The sequence below is a fragment of the Tyto alba genome, unplaced genomic scaffold, assembly GCF_018691265.1.
Source record: "Tyto alba isolate M040663 unplaced genomic scaffold, T.alba_DEE_v4.0 Super-Scaffold_6, whole genome shotgun sequence".
NCBI classification, from domain to species: Eukaryota; Metazoa; Chordata; class Aves; order Strigiformes; family Tytonidae; genus Tyto; species Tyto alba.
Window position 1 is genome coordinate 8,778,903 of NW_024881327.1, and position 17,748 is coordinate 8,796,650.

At 42.1% G+C, this 17,748-nt stretch overlaps 2 protein-coding genes across 9 annotated transcripts in view; both read right to left on the reverse strand.

Moving 5' to 3' along the window:
- Positions 1-4,206, reverse strand: part of MND1 (meiotic nuclear divisions 1) — a 45,509-nt gene extending 41,303 nt beyond the window's left edge. The window contains 3 exon segments of the mRNA XM_042808433.1: positions 1,025-1,082; positions 1,863-1,928; positions 4,131-4,206. Coding sequence (XP_042664367.1) covers positions 1,025-1,082; positions 1,863-1,928; positions 4,131-4,133 — 127 coding nt within the window. The 5' untranslated portion in view covers positions 4,134-4,206.
- A 5,073-nt stretch (positions 4,207-9,279) lies between these two features.
- TRIM2 (tripartite motif containing 2) overlaps positions 9,280-17,748 on the reverse strand; it is a 92,143-nt gene continuing 83,674 nt past the window's right edge. For all 8 annotated transcript variants that reach the window (XM_033007228.2, XM_033007226.2, XM_033007227.2 and 5 more), the window contains 3 exons: positions 17,526-17,596; positions 14,734-14,874; positions 9,280-13,715 (listed from right to left, as the gene is read on the reverse strand). In XM_033007228.2, coding sequence (XP_032863119.2) covers positions 13,563-13,715; positions 14,734-14,874; positions 17,526-17,596 — 365 coding nt within the window. In that variant the 3' untranslated portion in view covers positions 9,280-13,562. The remainder of the gene's footprint in view (positions 13,716-14,733; positions 14,875-17,525; positions 17,597-17,748) is intronic.

Here is a 17,748-nt window from a genome sequence, read left to right on the forward strand (position 1 = left end):
CCACAGGCTAGATGTTTTTCTTTCCAGAGTAACTGGGGCTTGGGTTGTGTGGCTATACGCCTTCATATGCAGAGGCAGGATGAATTCTGACTATTCAAAGGTGTTAATGGTTTTAGGAACTCTACCCTCCAAATTTTTAAATATGCAGTTCCATTGCTTGTATTTACTGGTTTGCATCCTCTTCCCACAAATTACAATTAAACACATGCATTGACAAACCAATCAAGACAGCACCACATCTCTTTAGAAGTCTACAAGTGCCTCTGTTAGCTGCTGACATAATGTGAATATCGTAATGCAGTTTTTCAGTCATGTCTGCAGTTCTTTCAACAAGTTCATTTACTCTTGCAGTGCCACAAAGATATGCTAGTCAAAGACAGTGACAACTACCCAAACACTATGCTTCACCCCCCTTACGTCAAAGGACATAGAAGGGAGTAGAATGAGGAACATATCAAACAACCCAGTAGCATAAGATAAATCGTCTTGGACCTAATCCTAAACCAATGGATCTCATCAGGAAAGCTTTCATTGAAAAGACAAACTCCTTCCATTTACAGCTGTCCAGACATTTTCTGGGGTCAAAAAGCTCAACAGAACATTGACCACGTACATCTGGACTAGCATTTTAAGATATTTGTGACACTGCAGACAGACATTTAAATCCTCTGTTCACTACCTGAGTACATGTAACGATTTAATATGCTGAAAGTCACTGCAAGGCAGGCATCTCAGAGCCTAGGAAAAACACAATCCCATGTTTTAGTGGTTAACTTGGAGTTACCTCCTACCTTGGCCCTAACATCTAACGTAAGTGACAAACATCAGCAAACTGAGGTAGGAGTATGCTGTGGATGTCACTTTTAACGCTACAACCCTGCCATTGACCAGTCTCCCTTTCTAGCTAATTTTTTTTTGTTATTACAATCACAAACCTAAAACTGTAGCCAGGAAAATTTACACTGTATGATCTGTCCCAAAAATGATTAATGGCTCAAGAGAAATAACTTTTGTAAACACTTACTAATCCCTTTTTCTTTTGGAGCAATCTTCTCTATATCCTTCAACTGGAACACATCTTTCTGTGCAAAACATAAAAGACACTTTAGCTCCAAATGACAGCATCATCTAAGCCTGAGTGGTTTTTACACTAAATCAATGCCAATGAAAGCAAGTAGGAAATACATTGCATGTTTGTGTTTTGCTAGGGAAACAGGCTGCATATCCCTCAACAGAATTAGAACATTCTGCGAATTAAATTTAAAAAAAAAAAAAAAAAAAAAGAAAAAAAAAGACTGCTACTGTAACAAGCCCTGTTCTTTTCTTTGGTGCTCTAAAGTCAACATTTTGTCTCAAGTTAAGACTGTAAACCCCTTAGGGCCAACAGAACCCAGGTTAGAATGTCAGCACCAGATGTACTACATCGCTCAAGCATTCAAATGTCACAATAATTTTTTTAGTAGGTGAAACACTGTGGGCTGTGTATGTCTCCAATATAATTGTAGCTCTGCTTTTCTTCTCTCCAGTGACCTTTTCCAGGTCTGCTCTCACCTTTTCTAACGCTCAGATTTTTTCTCCTCCCATAAACTGCAGTGAGATACTTTCTAATCTCTTGCTATCCCTCTTATGGTAACAGGTTTGAAATGAGATTTGAATAGGGAGCACATGAAGCATTTAATATCACCTGTGCATCTTCATGCCTTGGCTCCACCTGGGGATGAGCCAACTAATCACATTGATGACACAGGGCATCAGTGAAATGCATAGCGGGATATACAGAGTTCATCTTCATCTACAGTCAAGCTCCTTTGAGGACTCACTTTCCCACCAATGCAAATGCAGGACAATTACAAGTTACTTACTGTTTCAAAAAAGATCTCCATCATGCGAACTCTCTTCTCCTCAAAGCTCAGACCTTTTTTCTTTGACTAGAATAGGAAAAAAAAAGAAAAAAAAAGCATAAAACCCAACACATTCAGCCATTTCAATAATCAACATCTGCTCAGAATTCAAATCTCTTTACCTCTAAGTTGTATTTGCCAACCTTTAAAATATCTTACCACTAAACCCAGATTTTCAAATAAACTACTTCTTCCCAAAGAATCATTACACCAAGTTAATCCACCTGAAGTCTATTAAACCGAGGGACCTATATGCTAAATTTGGAGTCAACCTTTCGTGCAGCCCAATCCAGATCAAGCCTCAATAGTTCTTTGCATACCAACAGTTCATTGGTGTACCTTACTAGATTAAAAACATGTATTTATACCAATTCTCATCAACTCACCCAAATGTTTAATAGTCTTTAAAAATATAGGAAGGAGCTTCGGGGAGTTTTTTTGTTTAGAATTGTTTTTTATCTTGTGATATAGAAACGCTAATGGGAGATACAGGCCACAGTTATTTTTAAGGAGAGAAAACATATTTTTAGGTAATTCTTTCTTCAAATTTCCTGCCCAACTCTGTAATTTCAAAGTCACACTTTAAAAACTGTTTCTTTTATTTATTTTCTCCACCGTTGTGTGACCAAATAGTAAATAACATGGATTGAAATAGAAACAAAAGGCAGAAATGACTATTCACTATCGCTGCTACCAGTAATGCAAAACTGAGAAATATCCTCCTCTGATCACTTTCAGAGACACTATTTTGACATGCCCCTTGCAAAATTAGGATATAAAATACTTCACAGAGAACTGGAGTCTTATTAATAGCATTTAGCATAGTCCTCAACAACCCAAAAGCAGCGGCCATAACGTGATTCAGGAATGTCTCCCCTTGTCCCACTCCCCACTTTGCAGGCTGTGAGACCCTGCGCTGCTGCGTGCAGATACAGGAAGCTGAAAGGGGGCTAGAAGAGCAAAATAGGATGTTGGCAGAAAAAGGTCTCCCTTGAAAGAAAAAAACAAAACAAAACAAAACACATGACTATTGTTGCACTTGAGTCAGTGAAAGTGGGGGTTTTAATAACATGGTGCTTTGAGAAAGATGACATGGGTTTGTTTCCAAGCCCCAACAGACGGGACTCTACACAATTTTTTACTTCTTAACTGCTGCTTCCTTCTTAAATAAATCACACGGTAGGGCAGCGTAACATTTTAAATGTACGAAACAGGCTGATTTAGATTTTTAAAAATAAATTGAAAAACTAGCCTATGCAGCTACACTAACTCAGAGACGTGCACAGAAGCAATTCAGTATTATATTTAACAAAAGCACTACTAATATTATTTTAAAGTCTACCCCTTTCTGCTTTAGCCAGTGATGTCCTACATCAGCACCGACATCACAGCTGTCACCTCTGACGCCAGTGGGGCAGGATCAGAGGCTGGAGCCACCTCGCACACACAAGTAGGAGCACGAACAGCAAGCAGACTGCGCAACTTCTTCCACCCTGCCTTCCCAAGCAGCCCTAACACCAGGAGCAACAAGAACAAAAACCGTTGGCGCACGATGGGAAATTCGAGCGGTGTTTCCGAAAGCAAGTGCTGACTAGCTGCACCCCTCAGGCACCAAGTCTCACACCAGCACTCCAACAGATGGAGAAAAGTAACAAATCCGTGTGTTCTCTAGATAAATTTTATTAATTTTCACGTTGACTTCTCTCTCCTACCTCTTTGGCAGGTGTTCCACAGCAGGAACACAAGCCACGCCAGGCATACCCGTGCTGCGGCCACCCACGGGTACGCGACGCTGCCCGCCATCCTCACACCCACGGCCCAGCAGGCCCAGCGGGCACCCTGCCCGCCTCCAGCCGCCGCCTGTTCGATGGGCATCGCTCTTCCAGAAACCAGGACAAGGGCACGGCCCACGCCACGGTAACGCTACACGCGCGGCCCCGGCGCCGCGGTGCCCCCGCGGGGCGGGAGGAGCGGGAGCGCCGCCGCTGCCCGTGGGGACGCGGGCCCGGCGGGCGGGCCGGCCGCTGCCCCTCAGCGGCCGCAGGCGGGATACCGGGCCCGCAGCAACGGCCGCCCTGCCCCGCCCTCCCCTCAGCCCCGACTGCCGCCGCCGCGCCCTCAGCAGCCCCCTTAACCGCCCGGGCCCGGCACCGGCTCGCGTCTCCAGCGAGAACGGGAGGAGGGAAGGAAGGAAGGCGGGCGGGCGGCCCCGCCGCGGCCGCCGCTTACCATGTCGCCTCCGGCGCGGGCGAGCGGCGGGGTTTGATTTCGGCGCCACCGGGCGGGAAGAGGCCGGCGGGAGGGGCCGCCTGCGCAGCTCGCGGCGCCGCCCGCCCCGCCCCGCCCCGGCCCGGCCCGGCCCGGCCCGGCCCGGCCCGGCCCGGCCCGGCCCCCCGCAGGCCCCGGGGGCCGCGGCCCGGAGGGGAGCCGGGTCCCGGCGGGGCGGCAGCAGGCCCGGCCCGGGTCCACCACAGAATAAAATTAAGGGGGTGGGGGGAAAAAAATGCATAAAATTATATTCTGGTTTTTATACCTTGTGCAGTCAACCAAGGAATAGATCTTTGCATTTTTATAAAGCAGTCTTGACATACCAGAAAGCAAGTTATCACTTCTCTCTCATTTCATGTATTATAATCCTGTGTTTGGTTTGGTTTTTGGTTTGTTTGTTTAGTTTTGTGTTGTTTGTTTTTTTTGTTGTTGTTGTTGCTTTTTTTTTTTTTTCACGTAGCATAAGCACTCTTAGACATATGAAGCTTAGGAAGTAGAGCAGCTTTTGTCACCAGCTACCTGTGAGTTACATGTGGCACCAGCTGGAGAATGTGTTCAGACGTAGGAGCCATACTCAAGTTCTGCATTTGGCATTGCCCAGGCTTTAGAGCAAAATTTTCTCCAGTTCTTATGTCATCATGTGTTTCTCAATACCTACCCATTTTATATTTTGTGTAGAAAGTACAATTTTATTGACAGATGTCATTGCCATAGCTTCAATATATACTTGCTGTATTATTGAAATCACTGAAAATTATCAAGTTTTAAAAATATTTCAAACCCCATCACCATTGCCTGTAAATACTTGTTTCTGAATCTCCGTCTACAGCTGTGGGTGTGAAAAATCTGCAGGATACGTGCTTCGTGCCTCCAGGTAGCTACACCTCCAAGATGAGGCACTGGGCCAGGGCTGCCCACTCTGTGCACAGCCTATTCTTTTTTCTCCAAGGTCCAGCAGCAAAGCTAAAACACAAACACATGAACGGTGGTCTAAAATGATGTGTATTGTATGACTAGCCCATTATAGGAGCAATGCGACATGGAGAAATAAAACCCTCTCTGCCCATGGAAGCAAAGGACCTGGGCACATCAGGTGTTGTTTGAAACGGTTGTTTGTTGTAATGACTGTTCTACCGACTTTAATTACTTACAGTTTGCTTAAATTATTATTTGTGCTGTAAATTACCTTCCTTCAGCTACAGCAGTTCTGGGAAATTGCTTTGCAGTTTAACAGTGGTGGGTTCATATCTGCCATACTAATTCTAGACATTAAATTCAAGCAAATGAAAATGCACAAGCTGAAATGTTCACGCAGTCCCCATAAAGATTTTCCATGGCCTTTGCGGAGCATCCCCTTTCCTGAAACCTGAGGTTCTCTTCCACGCAGACCTGGCCGTGATCCTGTTCCTCACTGTGCGCACCAGTGTATTACTGAAAATGAAATGCAAGTTAGAAAGGACATTATTAATATGAAGCTTAATATTCATACAAAACACAAAGCTTCTTGTTCTTTCACACTTCCTTGTGCTTCACATTTTCAACTTGCTCACTTGCCATGAAATCTGTTGGCACACCTCCTCATCTGTTGTGAGGGCTCATGTTCTGCCCCCCGCTTTTCCCTTCCTTTGGCCAGCCCTCAAAGTGAGTATGTCCCCACGCTGTGACAGTTGTCTCCCTCCCATCACGGTGACCTCCTCTGCCCCGGGACATGGGCCCCTTCCTGCTCCTTCACAGCCTGAAATAAAACCGAGCTCCGCTCCGTTTTCCTACCCCTGCCAAGCAAATGGTTGCCACGACATTTCCAAATCACCTGTTGCGGCCTGGGTTTTCTCCACGCGACGTGTGTGAGCAGCAGAGTGGGTGTCGGAGCCGAACACACCAGTGGGAGAAGAAGAAGAGGAAGAGGAGAGGGAGGAAGGGGTTTCAGAGGGACACTCGCTCTGGAGCAGGCTTGGGGCACGTACCTCAGGGCTTCTGTTCAGCACGCTTGTGAGGCAGCAATGCTCCCGTCTCCCTGTCACACCTGAGAATGGACTGGCAGCAAACGCCCAGGTCTCACCCCCCCGCTGGAGCCGACATGTGGCCGGAGCACACACCTGGAGCCACAGCTGGAAGGCGTTCCTGGATTCAGCGGTTGAACATGATCACAGCAACCAAGCCAGCCCGGCACACCCGCCTCCAAAATGCTGGTCACGCTCTCGGGTGATGGTGGGGCAGGAGACTCAGCAGGTTTTCTCTGCCCATGCCCCCGGGAGATAGCCAGGCTCAGCTGCCCCGAGTACGCTGGCAGCCCGGAAGACCTCTCATGGCCAAATTTACTCTGTCCTTAACACATCCCAAATTTTTCAGCACCAGATCAAAACAAACTTGTTTGAAAGACCACCAGGTGGAAGAGGTCCCAAACAGAGGGAGAATACACAGAAGTATCTCGTGCTTTTTCATGTAAGGGTAGTTTGCCATTACTGGATAAAGTGGAATGAATGATACCTAAAATACATAAAGATTTGGCATTTTTAATGGGCTTCAGAATGTCTAAATGTGGTATTTCACAAACCTGCTATTCATATACTATTAATATAAAACCAAGACAATGGATGGGAATACTGTGGAAGGGGGACTCATAACAGTGCCTTTCTATTGGGAGATTGTTATCATTTCCCTGTGATTCTCTTAAGGTTTAGCAGTTTGGGCTGAAATTTTCTATGCTATGTGTCTGACTGAGATTTTTAAGTACGAGCCAAAACAGTTCACTGTTCCTGAGGTAAAGAAAATACATTGCTCTGTCAGTGTTAAAATACACTTAGATGAGATTAAATTTGTATCCTCCTTCACTTTGCTCCTACAAATCTGTAATTGAATTACATTCATAAACTCTGTTTTGAAAGGACATTAAAGTGGCAATGGCAGACAGGAAGGTTAAGAAGTTGGAGACTGCAAATTGTCTGTCTTACATTAATTTTGTTCCTTTTGTATACATAGTGCAGTCTTTAATTAAATGAGCTATTTTTCACCAGAAGGGAAGAATTCAAGTTGAATAGCAGATCAGTTTATTTCCAGAAAAGTAATAGCAAACCTTCTGAGTCCTGCAGCTCTACCTCCCAGAACATCTGTATGACTGACAGTAAAAAGATGCTTCAGTAGAGCTTGAGGATGGAGGACAAGGAGAGCTCTAGGAGATGCTCACCCACGGGAGACGATACCAACCCCTCTGAGGTCCAAGCAGCCTGCAGTGGGATGTGGCCGGGTTACCAGGAAGCAGTGTGATTCGTGAATAACCCACGCAGGCCAGTCTCTGCAGGACTTGCTGCCTCATTTCATCCTCGGATGAGTGTTCAGACTGTAAGCAGATGTTCTCCCTACAGACATCTAACCCGGTGAGAAAAGCTAGCTGGTCCTCCTCCAAAGCTTACTGCTTCCACAGCTTTTCTAGCAGAGCTGCTGAAGTAAGCACTTACCAACTCACTGAGGTGAACAGCCTAAATACTGTTTTTTGGTAACTAGGTATTTCACTAAAAGAACAAGCTCAGCCAACAGACCTGAGGGTCGGCAGCCTTCAACTGGAGGCAGCAAGAGGCAGCAAGTGGCGGGTATCTCCTCCACCAGCACAGCTGGGGCCTGGGGAGAACATCTGTCCACAGAAATTACACTGACTGTTCCAGTTCACCAAGATAGTTTTATCTGATGCAAATTAGGGAGCATTCACATGAACTGCCAGCAAAACTACAGGGACGGTTAACTGCAGAGCAGCGTAACTGAATGTGAGAGAGAACATCAGCCTAAGGGAAAATGAATCGCTTCTGAACATTGGATGCTATGTGAGTGGTTATCACTCTGACGAGAGAGATCCTGGTTATCTCAAAATGGGCACCCAAAATGCACTCACCCTTTGCTATTTTGGCCTTATTCTCCCTGATGTTGGTGAGACTGGGCTCTGTATTCCAGCTTACAGAACTTCTAAAAGATCCTGCTTTAGCACTTGAGTCAATATTCAAGTAAGCACCACAGGAAGGCCAAAGAGGAAGTTGGCCATTTTCTGCTGAATTTTCCTGGTAAAGGGCAGCATTCCCCAATCTCAGTGTCCTGCCTGCCTGTCTGATTTTGCTCAGTGGTGGAGAGCCTCTGCTGTAATAATCCAGGGGACAGAAAAAGTGTCTAGCCCATCAGTGAGAAAAGATTGGGAACGCAAAAAGAGTCTTTCCTACTCAGACTGTCTTTTTGCATCTTCCGGGATACCCTGTGCCATTTCCTCTGTTCTTCATGGTCTTTTTTTGCACAAGAAGGAGCGGGTGCTCCGCAACTCTGAATGTCAAACGAACACTGCTCTGCTTCAAGCTGTGGGGTTTTTTTTAGCTGGCAGACAAATAAAGCCTTTGAAGGGTTTGGGGGAAAGATCCATGAAAAAAGCGTGGGTGCTGCATATTTCAGCTGTCTCATTTCTGAGTGTTCTGCCACCAAGTAAACACGCATCACCAGTCTGGCCTCTCCAGTGAGATTGTTTCCAAGCCAAATGATGGACCTGAAGATTTTCACTTCGTGAGCAAGTTCCCAATCACACTGAGTTCTCAAAGGAGTCAGGTTTGGAGAATTCACCAGTGACCAGTATGACAAATTTACTATCTAAAAAAAAAAGTTAACGTGAGCTGAAAAATTGTTCTTACAGGAAAGGAGTCAGACTGAACTCCTAAGGCTAATTTTCTGTTCTTCTACAAGAATTTAAATTTGGCTTTCTGCAGCAGACCCTTGAAAGATTGTAGCATAGTGTAGCTGAAAGGCATTGTGTACTTCCATGATACAAATGGTAAATCCTACTACTAATAAGCTTACTGCCACCAATGAAAATGATAATTCTGATGACTGAAGTGAAGAAGGAAGGGACATGACAAGGAAGCTCCAATTCCCCACCTTCTTCCCAAGAAGGACCCAAGTCCCTCTTTCCTCTGTGTCTACATAAAAGCTAAACACCCTTGAAACAACCACGGTGTTCTTGGCTTGTGACCTGTGGTGTCAGGGTTTCCTTTTGGAAAAAACCACCCATCTTCCTGCATTATGGGGCTATTTTTAGGGACAGTGAGTATGAGACATATGAAAAATAAATCCCCAACCATGAAAATAACAGAGGAAACAAGCTTTATTTTTATTATTTGAAATTTTTGTGCGTGGTAAAGGTACACATTTGACTCTGGTTTTCCTACATTTCCAAGACAGAGTAATTTTTCTTTTAATCATCGGCTAAAGCATCAAGAATACCGTGGCACACAGGAAGCTAAAACTACACACACACACACAAACACTTTGATGCGCATCTTTCATCCTTGACCTTAAGGAGACAAAGTTTGTATTTAGCCTCACAGGGATTTAAAAAAAAAAAAAAAAACAAAAAAACAAAAAAACATCCAACCAAACAAACCGACAACAACAACAAAAAAGTGAGAATAATATTTCATTATGAGTGTCAAGAGAGTGCAAGGCTTACATGTACACAAAACATACGAGTGACTTACAAAGATGGAATGTACAAAAACTTTTTTAAAGAATCAAGAAAACAGACAGACTGGACTCCTAGAACTGGAAAGCTGCAGCGTGTCAACTGGTAGAGATTTCTAACAGGGGGTACTGCCATACACTCTGCAGCTTAGGGGACATTCCCATGTCATAACGCCAAAGCAAAAGTGTCGGGGTTAAGGCCGTGTTGCTCACAAACATCAACTGAAGTGCTGTACATTCATCAAAATAACACAACCCGTTAGGAGTCTTCCTACTCCGTAGCACAAATACCTTTCGCGCACTCTCCACAAACAGGCCTAAACAACCACTGCTCACAATTCTTGAAGAAAATTTTCAATATTGGGCACTTGTAGTTCTCATTATGGCAACACTAGGTCTATAGTTATAAAAAATATTGACATAAAATTGAAAGCCCTCTAGCTTTTACAGAACAAAAGAGCATTTACTAATAAATAACTCTCCATCTACATTAGGCAAATGCTTGCCTCAATTATTGTCCTTTTCTTTTTCAGCTACATTGCTGCTGGTTTAGCCCCTTCTGTTTATATTGGATTTATCTGAACAGGTCCTTTTATCCTATTCACAAAACAATGAAAACACAGTTGGCTAGTTTGTCCTAAAATGCTCCAAATTACACAAGATCTGATAACCTTGAGATTACTTTTGAGTTGAAGATTAGTTAAATGTAGCACACACTTTCACCATTCATGCTGTGCTGCTAGTCAATTAGCATTCCAGGGGGAGTCAAGGGAACATTTGGTTATACCTGAAATCTGGCAGCAGAATGCCTATAAAGCCTTTAATAAATGCTAACAACTCAGCAAATCAGGTAGTGCAATTTTGACGTTCACTTAATTGGATGAGAAAAGAATCTGTCAGCTTTTTAGAACAGAATTTCTGCTTTGGTTGCTCTTTGTAAGGTTTGTAAGCCAAGCATTTTAGCTAAGTTGGCTTCAGAAGCACACTGTAAAAGCAATGTGTTTCTCAGTTTCCCGGTGCCAGGCAGATGAAGTCAGACCTTGGAAGGGAATGCCCTATGCCACTGATTTTGAAATTGTAGCTGGCAGCATCTGCTATCAGAAGGAACTCCAAATTAGTGACGTTTTTCAGGTGCAGTAAGTGCTGCTCTGGTGATAATATCTGAAGCCTCAGTGATGTCTGGAAACACAAAAGACTGTTCAATCTTGCGAAGAAATCCTCAATACTCTTAACAGATGTTAACTGGGTTGTAAGGGGGTTGTATGCAGAATTCCATATTTCATCAGGATGCACTGGATTGACATAGGTTATATAAAATGGCGGTAAACAACACTGAGTCAAAGGGACTGAAAATCTTCTGAGGAAAAGTATATACATGGAACAGTACAGTCTTAAGTATATGTTTTGATATATAAGTTAGGGTCTGATTTCTGTGCTTCTCACAGGTCCTGGCAACAGAGGATTTGGCAATGTTTCCTGAGTGGAAACCATGCAAGTTTAGTAAAATATTATTATAAAAATCCAAATTTGGAACTAGATTTAATTAATACTATTCATAACTGACAACAACAGCACATTTCTCATTTTCTTTTTAAGTTTTGATCTCAAAGAACCTGTGCAACCTCTTCTCTTTGTTAACAAGTAGAGTTAAAATGCTATGTACCTTTTATTCATTGATAAATTTGCCATTTAAGGGCATTCCAATGTCAGAAATTGTTTGTTTGCCAGAAGGTTGTTTATAAGGACACTTAGAAGGAAATTACTTGATCATCAGAAAATTTTATCTACAACTTTGTTAAATTTTGATAGAACAGTTTATTGTGTAATAACTGAGATATCATCTTCAGAATTTTAGGACAAACTCAGTTCAAGCAGAGGATCTTTTGTTCTCTTGGTAATAACAAACATGAGTTTTAACATTTCAAAAACATTACCACCAATTTCTTAGCTGCATTATATATAACCTTAAGCCTTATACACAAAATATTTATTCCAATGAAATAAGGAAACTTATCGTTGCTTGAGACTTTGTAAATTGGCTCTATGTGCAAAAAATAAACAAGGGAAAGAAGAGGAAATATCTTTAAGAAACAGTAATTAAAAACCAGACAAACTCCACATTTAAGAACCTTGGGGTCTGCATTTTTACAAGTCAAATACATTTTTACGAAAACCATTAGTTTTTCTCAAATTAATTGAAACAACAATCTTATTTAGAAATAAGACAAATGCTTAATAACGAGTAATTTAACAAAGGTTTCTTTCAATTTTGCAAAGATACTTAAAATACTCCCTTGTTCCTGACCCAATGCCCTTTTGTTTCAAGGCCCTAAAAATGAGAAAAGACAGACAGTACTTCCCAGGCTATTGTGGGCATTGGCAGCAAGCTCACCAGCTCCTCAAAATGAGGTTTAAGAGTGAGCACCACTCTATCTATATTAGGCTACAGTAGCAATTCATCCTTTGACCGTTGGATTTAGAAGTAAGAATAACGCCAATGCTACTTGAAAAAGGACAAGTTCACACTTAAAAAACCCCCAACATTAAAAACAGAACCAAGTCATATGATTGTAAGCATTTCCAATTAAATTAATACTTCAACAAAGAACACAGTAGAGAGATCCGGCAGGATGAAGGAGGGACATTTTTCAGAGTACTGCCACTGACACATGGCATACATATGTTCCAGTTTGCTGAAATAACCTACATTTACTTTTCTTAATTTTTGTGTCAATCAGCCATACATACATACATACAAACTAATCGGAACAAATCTCACAGTCCTTACTTTGTCCTCTAACAAAATTCCCTTTGATGAAGGACTTCAGGAATTGGTTCAAATTCATTCCTGTTTGTATTTTTTCTCACGTAAAAACAAATAGCTTTGGTAACCCTTGGCTTTCCTACACAACCTCTGTTTACCACAGTTCCTTTGGTTGTATAACGTAGGTCCTCCATAGGGGTACCTCTCTGGCTTTCTGTCCTGTGTGATGCTGCAATTTATTTTATTGGTTAATACAATGAGTTGCCTTAAGGAAACATGGCAATGAACACATATGAAAGAGTGGCACACGTGAGGTTAATTGAGTTGACATTGTAATAACCCTGATCCTAATGAACTAGTTTGGTGTCAAAAGGTCTGTCGTTATACAGAAATTCAGCTCTCACTAATGTATCACTACAGTTAAGTTCTTCCAGAACTTTAGAAATGTCAGGTCTCTGCAAAGTCCTTCCAGCACACTGAGCAAGAGGAAGAGTGAAAAACAAGCACATGAAACAATCCTTCATTAATCCCACACGAGTAGGAAATTCGCATTGATTCTCATAGTGCTAAACACTGAGCTGTGTTAGGTCTGACGGTTAGAGCTAGACGGATTTTGTGAGACTTAACCTTATACTAAAAGGACCTACTTGTTATAGATAGTAAGACTGAAGAATGTTAAAAGTGTAATACCTACCATGATAATGAGATCTAGAAGATTCCCAGGATCACCTCTGGGTTAAATAATCCATAACAATGATAATTCTTCAAATTTGGAAGCTCTGAGCAGGAGCTACCCTTCGCAGTCTTCAAAAAGCTTTTGGGACTTTTCCCAAATTTTTCTCATTTTTTGCCTAATTAGTTAATTCCAGTTCCTCAAGTTGCAGCTTGTGTTTAATATCACATTGTCTTTATGAATTCAGTTAAGGAGGATTTTGTGTATTAACGCTTACAACAAAAAGTTCAGTGAGAAACGTAAAAGGTGCAAGTCCTATGTAAACAAGGTAAGTTTGGAAATTAACGCGAGAAGTCCATAAGAGACTCCTTCATTATTAAAAATTAACTCAAAGTAGGAGATGTCCTGCATTGGATCTCTAGGACCAGTCTTTTCTTAAGGGTGGACGATTATCCAGCTCCAGAGCTCATTGCTACTGTAAGTATCGATAGACCTTGAAGCAGTGATTTCCAGAGTCTGCGACTACAACATGGCCATCTGAAGTAAGGGCCAGGCCTTGGGGACCGTAAAGTGGGTCAGCAGAGGTGTTAATGTAGGATAAAAATGATCCACTTCCATCAAAAACCTTTGAGGGTGAGAAAGCACAAAATAAATGTTATGAATAAAAAAGAAAAATAGGGGCTACAAGTCTGCTCTCAGTTATACTTCTCACTTCTGAAATGGTTGACATACACTAGAATAAACAAGGGCAGAACCTGATCTGTTATTCTCATAATATACAAGTTTATATAAAAATGCATTTTCTTATTAAAAAGAACTAATTAAAGCTTCCAGGTTCTTTGGCAACAATTAAACATGAAATGAAGTAATAAAAGGAGCACTTCGGCTCTTCCTTGTTCTAAAAATAGTCAACTACAATAAATCAAACTCAATCAGGAACTCAACCAACACCTTGTTTTCCTAACAAATATTATTGCTGTGGCTAGCATGACTCTTAGGTTCCCACACAGAGAAAATCAGAAATTTGTTTACACTGTTGACAGTGCTTCCTGAGAACAACTCATAAGCAGCTCCCTCATTTTTATATTCAGTGAAAATAATACATGCACTTAGTAATTTATTAGGTACTCTTTGGCAAATAAGAAGACTTTGTGATTAGCACTTGAAAGATAAAAAGAGTGCAACTCTCATAACTTAAAAGCAGAGTATTTTCTGAACATTTAAAAAAGATGATAAAAATCTGCTGCATTTGCCTCAGGGTCTATACAGATCATTTGCTTTTTCATATTTTCCACCATGTCTCCAATCTTCTGTTACGGCGATAATAAGTTACTATCATCTCAGCAATGGTTGCAAGTCTCCTAAGTTATCAAATAGCTTTTGAAGAACTACTTGGAGACAAAAGCCTTTGTCACAGTAACCATCAGAGTTGCTAGCAGTCACACTGGAAAGTCTGTATTCTGACACCACCAGTTCTAAAAGCGGACAGACCAGCAATGAGGCATATAAAAGGATGTCTTAGAAACCACATTCCTTCTAATGCTGCTATCCTGTTTCTTGGGAAGCCTGAAGACTTCAGTGGCCAGAGTTATCAATCCATTAGTTTTCCTAATCAAGCACCTCTGAAATACAAAAATTTCTACCTGTATTCGGCTGTTTCCCCAATCTGCTACGATAATATTTCCGTTAGAATCTACAGCTACTCCAGTTGGTGCATTAAATTGTCCATTTCCTTCTCCATTTGATCCAAACTTCAGTATGAATTCTCCCTCCTGGTTAAATACCTGTATGGGTTAAAACAAAAACCAGAATATGGCATCATATCAAATATTAGTAATCTACTCCCACCAGTTCACCTGTTAACAAAACTAGGAATTGAAATGTTCCTAGGAACACCCCCCGAGTCCCACCACCACCTCCCCCACACACTGAAGATGGGAGAAAAGGTGCCCATATCCCCCCTCCAGCTCCATTACACCATATTGTATTTCCCTTCTCACTCAAGATCTGATTCAGCTCAGACACCGAGGAGGAGGGCCTCAGGAACCCTTCTGCAGCTTACACATCCCGAACTGAGAAGCGCTGAGTGCAGATACAGCACCGGGAGTCAGCCCTACAGAAACACAACCGAGCAGATGCACTCCTCTCTGGCTTCTGTAATCTAACACACACTGAGAATCACGGCATGCTGCCCTCTGGATAGGCGGTTCAGCAACTGAATTCTCTCTGATGGTAACAGGTTTAGACAGCAGAAAGATGGAACTGATCAATGACTATTCTGCCAGTGACCTGGATGCACCGATGGGACCAAGCGAGATACATCGCCATAGCACCATAGCCTTCTCTATTGATTTTGGCCCCTCCTGGGCGCACGCCCAGCTGTGCCACAAGGTCCAACTGTGTTTGTGAGAGACTGGTTGCGGCTTGCGCAAGAAAATGCAAAAACCTGACAAGTGCCAAGCACACACTGAAGTGCTACTAAGGTGGAAGATGCGAGGAAATCAACCTATTCTTGAACATCCGCGGTGAACAGAGGAAAAGCATTTGGCGAAGGAAATTAACGAAGTACAATGTTGGTGCCTCAGATGATTAAAGAATGTAGAAAAAAGTCAACTAATAAAAAAAACAGGCAAAGATGTCTTGCTCTCTCCCTGGGCTAAAATGGGGGTGGTGAGTGACTGAATGAGGGAAGGCTACACTGAGCAGGATTTTATATAGAAGATGCCTGAAGGAAGGAACATGCTTGAAGGTTAATGGGGGAGGGAGGATAATGTTGCTGAGCGAGGATGTTTAATTCAAGACACTGGTGGCAGGAAGAGGCTTTGAGACCTGTAAGAGTGAAATTTATTTATTTATTTATTTATAAATGTATTTATTATTTAAAACAAAATGTACTCTCTGCTCTTTTCCCTACCATTTAACAAAAGATAACAGCATGATGCACATTATAAATTACTCTCCAGAGTAGCAACAATTTATCTGTACCAATTTAGAGAACACTACAAAAATAAGAATCTTTTCCAGTTGGTACCAAATTGTAACAAATAATATTTTTATCTCATTGAGTCGCACCAGAGACAGACAGGAACACTCTGTTCTCATTAGGAACGCAGTAATTGTAAATTTGCTAAGATGCCACACTTCTTACATCCAATTACTTTTTTTTTTTTTTTTTTTTTTTCAGTTCAGTTCACCCTCGTTGTTAACTTTCTCCAGACATTCTTGTTACCACAGCAAGCCCTGCTGGTGGAGAGGTAATTTACGGAGTTGCAGGCCTCCTGCTGCTAAACCACGTAAACAATCTGCTTTAGGGCTCCTGCAGCAGTCTTGCTTTCTTTGTTGTAATCCAAACCACGAGCTGCTACTTCCTCTCTAATTCCAAAAGGATCCAAGAGCAAGGCCACTGTTCAAAAGCTAGATGATTCAGCACCACTCAGGGCACGAGGGTGTCTATGCTCAGACAGTGATTTCCTATTTCAGGGGAATATATAGAATTCATCATCTCCGTTATGCATACTGAAGAACCGGACTGAGGGTTCACCTCTGTGTTTAGTCGGAACGGGCAGCCATTAGGTGAAATCCCAGGGATTTCACCGCTGCGTGGGACCGGTGGACATGGCCTGAGAGCCCGGGTAGGACGGACAGCGTTCTGCTGCCCGTGCCCCGCGCTGCTGCTGTTGAGGGAGGGAGAAAGAGCCCAGAACGTGCCTGAAAGGGAATGTCGCAGCCTGAAAACAAACACACACAGGTGAGTAATTTCTGAAATGGCCTGTAGCTCCTTCGTATACATTTTCCACCGCATGACATCGCAGCATGTATCCTTGTTTTGGTCTACTGTTGGGACAAAAAAAATACACTGCCCTATCCTACCGTGACTGTTTAACAGGCCATGAGTCAGGACTTCCCAGGGGTGTAAGGGCGAGGGCCAGTTCTGCCCAGTGCAGGAGGTACTGGATGAAAACCAACAGTCTGTGTTACACAGCTGTTAAGAGTATGGGGTTGTAAATGCATCCAGTAATCATAAAGTGTATAGGCATGGTATTCAAATTGTCAGGTATCTTTGTTACAATTTTATTCAACTAGAAATGTGGGAAGCTTTTACTGGGAAATTCAAAAGCAGTTACCAGACTTACTTAAAACATGAAAGAACATAAGGTAAATAACAGTTCTGTCAGAGAGCGAATAAAAATAACTAAGTTGATATTATGTATCAGGTACAACTTACCTTTCAGCAATTTAATTAGAGAACATTATAGTGGCACCGAAGGCAATGGATTATATCTGCACTGCATGCAAAGGTCTCTGAACGTGCAGTCCTTGTATCAGACCTCATACATGTAGTGTGATCTATTCACTTTTAACAATACTTTATATTCCCCAAGAAAGTACCATGATAAAATAAAAAGCTTTCCAAGTTGTCATTAACTGACAGTACCTTGACAGAATGGTTATGAAAATCTGTAACGATAATTTCATTGTTGCTGTTTACAGCTGCAAAATGAGGACCTGCAATGCAGAAGAAAAAACAAATAATACCACTAAATCAAAAGTTTGCTTAAATCAGAAAAATTATTCAGCCTGACAGAATATTATATTTGGCTTCTGAGCAATAATAGTCAAATTGGGAATATCAATTTCAATTAAGAGTAATTTATTTT